The following is a 13,359-nucleotide window of genomic DNA, read 5'->3' as shown; positions in this document are numbered from 1 at the left end:
TTCTACTCTTTCATTGGAGTCCAGCTGTGTTTAATTAAACTGATAGGACTTGTTTTGGAAAAGCACATACCTGTCTATACAAGACGTCACAGCTCACAGTGCATGTCAGACCAAATAAGAATCATGAGGTCAAAGGAACTGGCCAAGGAGCTCAGAGACAGAATTGTGGCAAGGCACAGATCTGGCCAAGATTACAAAAGAATTTCTGCAGTACTCAAGGTTCCTAAGAGCACAGTGGCCTCCATAATCCTGAAATGGAAGAAGTTGGGGACCACCAGAAGTCTTCCTAGACCTGGCCATTCAGCCAAACTCAGCAATCGTGGGAGAAGAGCCTTGGTGAGAGAGGTAAAAAAGAACCCCAAGATCACAGTAGCTGAGCTTCAGAGATGCAGTAGGGAGATGGGAGAAAGATCCACAAAGTCAACTATCACTGCAGCCCTCCACCAGTCTGGCCTTTATGGCAGAGTGGCCCGATGGAAGCCTCTCCTCAGTGCAAGACATATGAAAGCCCGCATAGGGTTTGCTAACAAACTCATGAAGAACTCCCAAACTATGAGAAATAAGATTCTCTGGTTTGATGAGATGAAGATAGGCCTTTTTGGTGATAATTCTAAGCGGTATGTGTGGAGAAAATCAGGCACTGCTCATCACCTGCCCAATATAATCCCAACAGTGAAACATGGTGGTGGCAGCATCATGCTATGGGGGTGTTTTTCAGCTGCATGGAAAAGATGATTGGTTGTCATTGAAGTAAACATGAATGCAGCCAAGTACAGAGATATCCTGGATGAAAACCTCTTCCAGAGTGCTCTGGACCTCAGACTTGGCCGAAGGTTTACCTTCCAACAAGACAATGACCCTAAGCACACAGCTAAAATAACAAAGGAGTGCCTTCAGAACAACTCTGTGACCATTCTTGACTGGCCCAGCCAGAGACCTGACCTAAACCCAATTGAGCATCTCTGGAGAGACCTGAAAATGTTTGTCCACCAACGTTCACCATCCAACCTGTCGGAACTGGAGAGGCTCTGCAAGGAAGAATGGCAGAGGATACCCAAATCCAGGTGTGAAATAAATGGCTGCAATGAAACAAATAATGAAAAATGTAAAGGGGTCTGAATACTTTCTGCACCCACTGTACATATATTCAGGTCAGGTATATATGGTGACACCCACCTGTAAGAGATCATCACTCAGAACCTCTGTCTTCTCGGCCCTGGAAGAAAAGGAAGAATTATTAATATAAAGCACCTGCACAGTAGGGACCGCTGGGTCCTCATCACACAACTGATCGGGGTCGGGGGCTTTGCCTGCAGCTGGGCCCCCACAAATCAAATATTGTCAGCCAATCTATGTTAAAGTCTCAGTAAACGCATTTGTAATGATGTTTTACATTTAAATCCAAGTAAGGGTCGAACACAGAAGAGATCCATTTAAAACATCATTTTATTCAATTAAATTTAAAACATGGTAAAAAAGCACCAAATGTCACAGTAGGGGACACTAAAATCAGACTCCAGATGTACACAAAAAGCCAATATATTCAATTGACTTATGACCTGGTGACAACTCATCTTTAAATACTCTTGTGTTGCAGTGATATTTCTAATATACAAAGCCTTAAATATACATTTTGTTCCATCTTTCTTTTATGATAATGGGCGAGGAATCAAGCCAAATGTTGCTGTCAGTGAGAAACATAATGAGCTGCACAGGGTCCGAGCGGACCAGTAGCCCCCGGCTCTCGCCCAGTGAGTCTCTATGGAAATCTCGCTATGGTTAATAATTAGAACAAATTAAGAAATATCAATGGTTCCCGGCAGGAGATGCATCCAGGGGGGAGGCTGCGGCTCCATCCATATCACACTCCAACAGGCATCTTACAAATGGTGATTTCTGCCCCCGGACACACGAGGCCTAAATCCAACATCTCTGTATCCCTGACATGGAGGAGAGAGGAATCCTGCACTCACAGCACATACCCCCGGGAGCAGCAGGGTCTGATGGAAGTGGCCCAGACATGTGCTGTCCTGCAGAGGGCTGTGTGCCGTGCATCTAATTCTGTGTGATACTGTCTGCTGAGCTGTGTATCTAATCATATACTGTGTGATACTATCTGCTGAGCTGTGCATCTAATCCTATCTTTGTGATACTGTCTGCGGAAATGGTGTACCTAAGCCTATCGTGTGTGATACGGTCTACTGAGCTGTGTATAATACTGTCCCTATGTACAAGAATATAACTACCATAATGCTGCCCCCTATGTACAACAATGTAACTACTATAATACTGCCCCTATGTACAAGAATATAACTACTACTAGATGGTGGCCTAATTCTAACGCATAGGGTATTCTAGAATATGTATGTCCATGTAGTATATTGCCCAGCCACGTAGTATATTGCCCAGCCACGTAGTATATTGCCCAGCCATGTAGTATATTGCTGTCACGGGGCTACCGCGACAGAGAGGTTCCAGAGAACCGCAGAGCTCTGGGCCTCGTTCACACACTGTGAACAGAAGCTCTTCACCTATATTCTGACCTGGCTGCTTTGTGCCAGCAGTGCAGGAGTTAACCTTATTGCTGAGAGCTGGGTCTCTCTCAGCTGAATTGGATTTTGTAATCTAATCCTCTATATAGACGCAGTCCTGACTTCAGCTATTGTCAGTGATCAGTTCTACTGCCTGGCTGGAGGTTGATGGAGAGAGGTGTTGTGTTGGAGGTTTATCTACAGAGATTGGTGTCTGCAGTTTTGGTTGCATGTTAAACCTGTTTTCCTTCCTAAGTTTATTCCTTCTCTTCCCTTCTCTGTTTCCTCTGTGGTTGTGTGAGCATTTGGTGAGTTTTAATCTTTTAGTTACCTTGTCTGTTTACCCTGTTATTTGTTGTATTATTACACGGGTGCACTCCACCTCCTTTGGGGGGAGAGGGGGCCACTCATAGGGCCTGCACAGGAGACAGGGATACGCTGGCGGCTCAGGCCTCCTAACCTTCATAGGTACCCCCGAGATAAGGGAAATCCAGGGCCCCATTAAAGTGGTAGGGTCAGGTGCGGGTCCCAGTACGCTGTCCTGCCCCTTTAACGCAACTTACGGCGTGACAGTATCACTGACCTAAAAAAATGTTCTTGGTCAAATATGAACCCCATTGCTGCTTTAGCTGGACAAATGCAGCAACTCAGTCTAGAGGTGGCTGACCTCCGCTCGGCGGTTGTGCAGCGCACTCCAGTGGCCACTGCAGGGGTTGCTACACCTCCTCAAGCTTCGCTGGAGCCTAAAATTGCGTTACCTGACAGGTTCTCTGGGGGCGTGACAAGTTTGTTACATTCAGGGAAGCCTGTAAATTGTACTTTAGGTTGCGTCCTCACACTTCAGGTTCAGAGGAGCAGAGGGTTGGAATTGTAGTATCGCTCCTACAAGGGGACCTTCAGGCCTGGGCATTTTCACTTCCCACTGACGCTTTGCCGTTACGGACTGTGGAGGAGTTTTTTCGAGCCTTAGGTCAGGTGTATGATGATCCTGACCGCGTCTCCCTTGCTGAGTCCACAATACGCCATCTTACACAGGGAGACCGGCCAGTAGAGGAGTACTGCTCTGAGTTTCGGAGATGGGCTACTGACACATTGTGGAATGACCCTGCACTCCGTAGTCAATTTTATCAGGGCCTATCTGATAAAATAAAAGATGCTTTCGCCCTACAGGAGACACCAACCACACTGGAGGCAGCTATGTCTCTTGCGATCCGTGTGGACAGCCGCCTGCGCCAGAGACTTAATGAATTGCCGCTATTCAAGGGTAAATCAGATTTGGACTCACCAGAATCTGAGTCTCTAGGTGAACCTATGCAGTTGGGTGGCGCTTCTCGTTCTAAGGGAGCTGCAGTAGTACGGCGCAAGGAAGGGGCATGTTTTTTTGTGGCAGAAGGGGTCATTATGTGAATGTGTGTCCTTCTAGAAAACAACCGCCGGAAAACTATTGAGCCCAGGTTGCGGGAAGGTTGGCAACTCGGGTGTACTAATTTCTTCCTTAGGTAAACCTCAATTTTTCCTACCAGCTGAGATTCGTCTTGGTGAAAATAGGTTTAATATCTCTGCTTTTCTGGACTCTGTGGCAGGGTTTAATTTAATTGATGCTGGGTTTGTTCAGGCACATGGGCTTAAGACTCAAGAGTTGTCTAGACCCATACCTATTATTGCCATTGAGCCTGCACCTTTGAGCCAGGGGACTTTCACTCAGATCGTCCGTGGGGTGAGCCTACAAATAGGGGCGTTGCACTCAGAGTCAATAGATTGTTATGTGTTGGGGGGATTGCCGTCGCCTGTAGTACTCGGTTTACAATGGCTCACGTTACACAACCCGGTGTTAGACTGGCAGACTCGGGAGATTACTAGATGGAGTGAGTTTTGTCAGGAACATTGCCTGGGTACTCGGCTGGCCGGATTGAGTTCTCAGGTTTTGCCAGAGTTCATCTCAGATTTTGAGGATGTATTCTCTGAGGAGGGGAGTCGAGAGCTACCTCCACACCGTCCTTATGATTGCGCCATACGTCTCATTCCTGGTGCTAAACTGCCTAAGAGTAGGCTATACAACATCTCAGCCCCAGAGAGACAGGCCATGAAGGACTATATCACGGAAAGTCTGGCCAAGGGTCATATCAGACCCTCGTCATCACCCATTGCTGCTGGGTTCTTCTTTGTAAAGAAGAAGGATGGGGGTTTACGCCTATGCTTAGATTTCCGTGAATTAAATCAGATTACGGTCCGGGATTCTTTTCCTCTCCCTCTTATTCCGGACCTCTTTAACCAAATTGTGGGAGCTAAATGGTTCTCCAAATTAGACCTCAGGGGGGCATATAATCTCATTCAGATGAAGGAGGGGGATGAATGGAAGACGGCGTTTAATACTCCAGAGGGACATTATGAGAACTTGGTTATGCCTTTTGGGTTAAGTAATGCTCCTGCTGTGTTTCAACACTTTGTCAATGATATATTTAGTCACTTAATAGGTAGGTTTGTGGTGGTATATCTGGATGACATCTTAATTTATTCTCCTGACCTCGAGTCTCATCAGGATCATGTACGGCAGGTCCTTCAGGTACTCAGGGACAATAAACTGTTTGCCAAACTTGAGAAATGCATGTTTGCGGTCAAAGAGATTCCGTTTCTGGGTTATTTCTTATCCTCCACACGTTTTCGTATGGATCCGGCTAAGGTCAGGGCGGTCTTGGAGTGGGATCGTCCTGAGGACCTTAAGACTTTAGAGAGGTTTTTAGGTTTTGCTAATTTCTATCGTAAATTTATTAAAGACTTTTCTGTGGTAGCCAAACCATTGACAGACATGACCAAAAGAGGCACGGATTTCTCCGTATGGTCCAGTGCGGCCAGTAAAGCTTTTGAAACTTTGAAAAAGTGTTTTTCCACTGCACCCATATTAATACAGCCTGATATCACTCAGCCATTTGTGGTTGAGGTGGATGCCTCTGAGGTAGGGGTGGGAGCTGTATTGTCTCAGGGGATTTCTCCGAGTAAGTGGCGTCCGTGTGCATTTTTCTCGAGAAAATTATCTTCTATGGAGAAGAATTATGACATTGGTAACAGGGAGCTGTTGGCAATTAAATGGGCATTTGAGGAATGATGTCATTTTTTGGAGGGAGCACTTCATCCTGTCATGGTGATCACAGATCACAAAAATCTGTTATATTTAGAATCTGTAAAGCGTCTTACACCTAGGCAGGCAAGGTGGTCTCTGTTCTTCGTCAGGTTCAATTTCTACATAACATACCGGCCAGGAATCAAGAATGTCAATGCTGATGCGTTATCCCGTTGTTTCCCGGGGGGTGGGGATAATTGTGAACCAGGTCCTATAATGCAGAAGGGTGTAGTAGTCGCCGCAATTAATTCTGATCTTGAGAAAGAGGTGGTAGAGGCTCAGGGGGACGCCCCATCAGCCTGTCCGTTAGGTAAACTTTTTGTTCCAGCTAATCTCCGTCTCAGGGTCATAAATGACCATCATGACTCGGTTTTGGCCGGACACCCTGGAAGTAAGGTTACCGCGGACCTACTCACTTGGCGTTTTTGGTGGTCTGGGGTAAGACATGATGTACAGGAATATGTTGCTGCCTGCAGTGTGTGTGCGCGTTCCAAGTCCTCTCATTCTCGCCCGTCTGGGTCTCTTCAACCTTTGGAGATTCCCAAAAGACCTTGGACTCATTTGTCGATAGACTTCATCACTGACTTACCGGTTTCGGAGGGAAATACAGTTATTTTAGTCGTAGTTGATAGATTTAGCAAGATGTCTCATTTCATTGCGCTCCCCGCATTACCAAATGCTAAGACTCTGGCACAGGTCTTTATTAAGGAGGTTGTGAGACTGCATGGTATTCCTTCAGATATTCAATCCTATAAGGAGGGCACCAGAGATAAATGCTCCGCCATCATAAATATAATAGAAACCCAAAAGAAAAATGGACACCAGAGCTAAAATACAATACTTTATTAAAGAACTCTATTAAAATACATAAATAATACAAGTAGAAACCAGAATAAAATAATGCAGTGAAAAAATGGAAAGGCGACACTAGTGCCACACACAGACGTAATATTAAATCTGAGGAGCAGCAAGAATAAATCGTACTTATACCATGGGTGTACATATACACATATCAGTAGCATACATCATAATATAAGGTAGTGCATAGTGCATATAGAGAGTATATATACTAATGTCATATGATCAACCGGACAAATGGTACCGAAAATCAGAAAAATAAATGCTCACAGATACAATACTAATGCAGGGAGATACAGAGTATAATAAGATGCCTAATGCTGAAGCCGATATGATAAAAGGTACCAATAAAGTGCCTAGTGCAAACCTAATATGGCAAGGTATCCCATAATACTATGCTAAGGTCACCAATGATCGTTAAGAGGAAAATCCAATATAAATAAGAAAGTGGAACCTGATTATGGCCTGCATAGGGCTAACAATGGGCACGTACAGAGAGTACCAACCTGCAACTGTGTGTGGAAGGAGGGGCCCCGACGCGCGTTTCGCAGGTGCTGCTTCCTCGGGGGGCGCTCATTGGTGACCTTATATCGGCAGCATAATATTATGGGATACCTTGCCATATTAGGTTTGCACTAGGCACTTGGCAGAGCTTGGAAGAGAAGGAGTGCCGTTTTACTTTTTCAATGTAGAATTGTCTGGAATTGAGATCGGACGCCATGTCGCGTTTGGAGAGCCCCTGATGTGCCTAAACAGTAGAAATCCCCCACAAGTGACCCCATTTTGGAAACTAGACCCCCCATGGAACTTATCTAGATGTGTGGTGAGAACTTTGAATGCCCAAGTGCTTCACAGAAGTTTAGAATGCAGAGTCGTGAAAATTTAAAAAAAAAATTTTCCACAAAAAAGATTTTGTAGCCCCCAAGTTTTTATTTTCACAAGGGTAACAGGTGAAATTGGACCCCAGAAGTTGTTGTCCAATTTATCCCGAGTACGCTGATGCCCCATATGTGGGGGTAACCCACTGTTTGGGCGCACGGCAGAGCTCAGAAGGGAGGGAGCACCATTTGACTTTTTGAGCGCAAAATTGGCTGTCGTGTTTGGAGACCCCCTGATGTACCTAAACAGTGGAAACTCCCCAATTCTAGCTCCAACCCTAACCCCAACACACCCCTAACCCTAATCCCAACCCGATCCATAATCCTAATCACTAACTCTAACGATAATCACAACCCTTACCCCAAAACAACCCTAATGTCAACCCTAACCATAACCCTAATCAAAACCCTAAATCCAACACACCCCTAATCCTAATCTCAACCCTAACCTCAAACCTAACCCTAATCCCAATACACCCCTAATCACAACCCTAACCTTAACCCTAATCCCAAACCTAACCCTAATCCCAAGCGTAACCCTAATGCCAACCCTAACCCTAATCCAAACCCTAACCATAACTTTAGCCCCAACCCTAACCCTAAGGCTACTTTCACACTTGCGTCGTTTGGCATCCGTCGCAATCCGTCGTTTTGGACAAGAAACGGATCCTGCAAATGTACCCGCAGGATGCGTTTTTTGACCATAGACTTGTATTGCCGACGGATCGTGACGGATGGCCACACGTCGCGTGCGTCGTGCACTGGATCAGTGTTTTGGTGGACCGTCAGCACAAAAAAAGTTCAATGTAACGTTTTTTTGTACGTCGCATCCGCCATTTCTGACCGCGCATGCGTGGCCGTAACTCCGCCCCCTCCTCCCCAGGACATAGATTGGGCAGCGGATGCGTTGAAAAACTACATCCGCTGCACACGTTGTGCACAATTTTCACAACGTGCGTCGGTATGTCGGGCCGATGCATTGCGACGGCCCCGTACCGACGTAAGTGTGAAAGAAGCCTAACCCTAAATTTAGCGCCAACTCTAACCCTAAATTTAGCGCCAACCCTAACCCTAAATTTAGCCCCAACCCTAACCCTAAATTTAGCCCCAACCCTAACCCTAAATTTAGCCCCAACCCTAACCCTAAATTTAGCCCCAACCCTAACCCTAAATTTAGCCCTAACCCTAACCCTAGCCCTAACCCTAATTTTAGCCCCAACTGCTCTTCTCCTGCCGGCCGACAGATGGCGGGCACACTGCGCATGCGCCCGCCATTTTCTTTTCCCCGGCGGCCAGGAGGAGCAGCAGGAGGACCCATGGACACTGGTGAGTATGATAGGGTCCCCGAATCCCCCTATTTCTCTGTCCTCTGATGTGCGATCACATCAGAGGACAGAGAATTACACTTTGCTTTTTTTTTTTTTGCGGTCGCCGGTAAACAGTTAATTACCGGCGATCGCAAAACAGGGGTCGGTAAAACTGCCCCCGATCATGCTCTTTGGGGTCTCGGCTACCCCTGGTAGCCGAGACCCCAAAGATTCTCCCGGGGCCGGCCGGCGGGCGCACTGCGCATGCGCCCGCCATTTTGAAGATGGCGGCGCCCATCAGGAGCCACGAGGAGCACCGGGGGAGACAAGTGAGTATCGGGGGGCGATCGGGGACCCCTTTTCTCTGTCCTCTGATGTGTGATCACATCGGAGGACAGAGAAATTAAAAAGAAGTCGGGTTTTGTTTTTTTTTGCGATCGCCGGTAAACGGTTAATTACCGGCGATCGCAAATGCGGGGTCCGTAAAAAAAAACCGAATCATGTTCTCTGTGGTCTTGGCTACCCCCGGCAGCCGAGACCCCGGAGAAAATCCGACTGGGGGCGCTATTTACTTTTTCCACAGCGCCGTTAATTAACGGCACTGTGGTTTAAGTACCCTTAGCGGCCGCCGTTAAAAAGCGTATCGGCGGTCGCTAAGGGGTTAAAGATTAAAAGTAATGGTCTATCAATGACTGTACTTAATTCCTGCAGTACTCGAGGGTGTATCCCATCCGGGCCCGGAGATTTGTCAATTTTAGTGATTTTTAGATGCCGCCGCACTACCTGCTGGGTTAAGCAGGTGACATTTAATTGGGAATTTTTATCACTAGTCATTTTGTCTGCCATGGGATTTTCTTGTGTAAATACTGATGAAAAAAAGTCATTTAGCATATTGGCTTTTTCCTCATCCACCATTTCACCCAGACTATTTTTAAGGGGGCCAACACTATCATTTTTTAGTTTCATACTATTTATGTAGTTAAAGAATATTTTGGGATTATTTTTACTCTCTCTGGCAATGAGTCTTTCTGTCTCAATCTTTGCTGCCTTGATTTGCTTTTTACAGAATTTAATTTTCTGTATATATTTAATGCCTCATCACTACCTACATCCTTTAATTCTCTAAATGCTTTCTTTTTGTCACTTATTGTGCCCCTTACAGCTCTATTTAGCCATATTGGTTTCCTCCTATTTCTAGTATATTTATTCCCATACGGTATATACTGTGCACAGGTCCTATCCAGGATGCTAATAAACGTCTCCCATTTTCTTTGTGTATTTTTGTGTCTCAGGATATCGTCCCAGTTAATTGCACCAAGATCCTCTCTCATCCGTTGGAAATTTGCTCTCCTGAAGTTTAGTGTCCTTGTAACCCCTCTACTACACATCTTTTTAAAGGATACATGAAAACGTATTATTTTGTTTGTGATCGCTATTTTCCAAGTGACCCCCAACCCTTATATTTGATATGCGGTCTGGCCTGTTGGTTAATATTAGGTCTAGCAGTGCCCCCCTTCTTGTTGGGTCCTGAACCAGTTGTGAAAGGTAATTGTCTCTCATAGTTGTCAAAACGATTACCTTTGCTGGAACTGCAGGTTTCTGTTCCCCAATCTATTTCAGGGTAGTTGAAGTCCCCCATAATAATGACTTCTCCTTGAGTCGCAGCTTCATCTATTTGCTTTATGAGGATATTCTCCATTGCTTCCATTATTTTTGGAGATTTATAACAAACCCCTATCAGTAATTTATTATTTTTTCCCCCTCCCCTTATCTCCACCCACAGGGATTCTACATTTTCATTAAATTCACCTATATTATCACGCAGGATGGGTTTTAAGGATGATTTTAATATAGACACACCCCTCCCCCTCGCTTATCTGTACGGTCATTTCTGAACAGGCTATAGCCCTGCAAGTTAACAGCCCAGTCATGGCTCTCATCCAGCCATGTCTCAGATATCCCCACCATGTCATAATTATGCTCCAACAACATTAGTTCTAATTCGTCCATTTTGTTGGCGAGGCTTCTGGCATTAGTATACATACATTTTATATATCTCTCTGCACCTCTATTCTTTCTTAAATTATTAACTGTTCTAACCCCACCCCCCATGCCACCGCCACCCCCAACTTCCTTATTTGTGCCCAGGTCTCTATCTGCACTATCTTCCCCTCCTATAAAATGAATACCCTCCCCCCCAATTCCTAGTTTAAACACTCCTCCAACCTTCTAGCCATTTTCTCCCCCAACACAGCTGCATCCTCCCCATTGAGGTGCAGCCCATCCCTAGCGTAGAGCCTGTAGCCAACTTAGAAGTCGGCCCAGTTCTGCAGGAACCCAAACCCCTCCTACCTACACCAATTCTTGAGCCACTTATTAACCTCCACATACCACATTGGAGGTCCTTGCTTTTAGCTTGCAGCCTAATTCCCTGAAATCGTTTTTAAGGACCTTCCACCGACCTCTAACTTTGTCATTAGTGCCAATATGCACCATGACCGCTGGGTCCTCACCAGCCCCTCCCAGTAATCTGTCCACCCGATCAGCGATGAGTCAGACTCGAGCACCAGGTAGGCAGCACACCGTTCGACGATCCCTGTCTTTGTGACAGATTGCCCTATGTGTTCCCCTAATAATTGAGTCACCCACTACCAGCACCTGTCTGGCCTGCCCTGCGCTCCTATTTCCCTCCTTACTGGAGCAGTCACTCCTCCGGCTTTCAGAGGACATGCCTGGCTGCAGCTGTGCTACCCCTGTACTGGCACCCCCCTCATCTGCCAACTTAGCAAACTTATTGGGGTGTTCCAGATCAGGACTAGCCTCCCTGGCACTCTTCCCTCTACCCCGCTTCCTAACTGTCACCCAGCTTGCTACTTCATTGTCCTGCAGCTCCATCCCACCATCCCCCCCTCATCTGTCCCATTGAGCGTCTGCTCTGTGAGCAGAAGACTCCTCTCCATATTGTCTATGGATCTCAGTGTTGCTAGCTGCACATTTAGATCCAGAATCTGGTTTTCCAAATGCACAACGTGCTCACATCTCGCACAGCAGTATGCACCCTCGATCGGCTGCTCAAGGACTGCATGCATGTGGCAAGATGTGCACTGGATGGCATTAACAAGAGTGGAGCACATTTCCTAATGGGGATTGCATCACACAGAAAAGTTAAATAATAAAAAAAAAAAAAAAATACAAAGTATTAATAAAAAAAAACAGACAGCAATTCAGTAATTCCTCCCTTGGAAACTCCCTGACTCCAAAGTCACTGAATCACAAGTCACACTTACCGCCGTTCACACTTACGCTCAGGTCACACTCAGCTCGCTCACACTCGCTATGCTGAAGATTTATAGATTTATTTTTTTTCTCTAGTTCCCTTAACAGCAATCCACCTTGCTGTCCAAATGCCCTTCCAAAAAGGTTGGTTCGGGCATTTCATACAGCTCATCCTGAGAAACCTGGTCCTGAGGTTCCGGAGGTCCCTCGTAGAAGGGAGTACTGTCACTGGACTACCGCGACAGAGAGGTTCCAGAGAACCGCAGCGCTCTGGGCCTCGTTCACACACTGTGAACAGAAGCTCTTCACCTATATTCTGACCTGGCTGCTTTGTGCCAGCAGTGCAGGAGTTAACCTTATTGCTGAGAGCTGGGTCTCTCTCAGCTGAATTGGATTTTGTAATCTAATCCTCTATATAGACCCAGTCCTGACTTCAGCTATTGTCAGTGATCAGTTCTACTGCCTGGCTGGAGGTTGATGGAGAGAGGTGTTGGTGTTGGAGGTTTATCTACAGAGATTGGTGTCTGCAGTTTTGGTTGCATGTTAAACCTGTTTTCCTTCCTAAGTTTATTCCTTCTCTTCCCTTCTCTGTTTCCTCTGTGGTTGTGTGAGCATTTGGTGAGTTTTAATCTCTTAGTTACCTTGTCTGTTTACCCTGTTATTTGTTGTATTATTACACGGGTGCACTCCACCTCCTTTGGGGGGAGAGGGGGCCACTCATAGGGCCTGCACAGGAGACAGGGATATGCTGGCGGCTCGGGCCTCCTAACCTTCATAGGTACCCCCGAGATAAGGGAAAGCCAGGGCCCCATTAAAGTGGTAGGGTCAGGTGCGGGTCCCAGTACGCCGTGCTGCCCCTTTAACACCGCTTACGGCGTGACAATTGCCCAGCCATGTAGTATATTGCCCAGTGACGTAGTATATTGCCCAGCCATGTAGTATATTGCCCAATGACGTAATATATTGCCCAGCCACATACTATATTGCCCAGCCACGTAGTATATTGCCCAGTTACGTAGTATATTGCCTAGTGACGTAGTATATTGCCCAGCCACGTAGTATATTGCCCAGCCACGTAGTATATTGCCCAGCCACGTAGTATATTGCCCAGTGACATAGTACATTGCCCAGCCACGTAGTATATTGCCCAGGCACGTAGTATATTGCCCAGGCACGTAGTATATTGCCCAGCCACGTAGTATATTGCCCAGCCACGTAGTATATTGCCCAGCCACGTAGTATATTGCCCAGCCACGTAGTATATTGCCCAGTGACATAGTACATTGCCCAGCCACGTAGTATATTGCCCAGGCACGTAGTATATTGCCCAGCCACGTAGTATATTGCCCAGCCACGTAGTATATTGCCCAGTGACATAGTACATTGCCCAG

The 13,359-nt window shown here is 46.3% G+C and overlaps 1 protein-coding gene across 6 annotated transcripts in view; it reads right to left on the bottom strand.

The window, feature by feature from the left end:
- The window catches only part of ARHGAP44 (Rho GTPase activating protein 44), a 128,734-nt gene that overhangs the window by 50,504 nt on the left and 64,871 nt on the right, over nt 1–13,359 (bottom strand). For all 6 annotated transcript variants that reach the window (XM_069750629.1, XM_069750628.1, XM_069750624.1 and 3 more), the window contains exon 2: nt 1,177–1,216. In XM_069750629.1, the coding sequence (XP_069606730.1) occupies nt 1,177–1,216 (40 nt within the window). The remainder of the gene's footprint in view (nt 1–1,176; nt 1,217–13,359) is intronic.

The sequence above is a fragment of the Ranitomeya imitator genome, chromosome 2 (assembly GCF_032444005.1).
Source record: "Ranitomeya imitator isolate aRanImi1 chromosome 2, aRanImi1.pri, whole genome shotgun sequence".
NCBI classification, from domain to species: Eukaryota; Metazoa; Chordata; class Amphibia; order Anura; family Dendrobatidae; genus Ranitomeya; species Ranitomeya imitator.
Note: the sequence above shows the minus strand (reverse complement) of the source record. Positions and strands in the feature narration are given on the sequence as shown.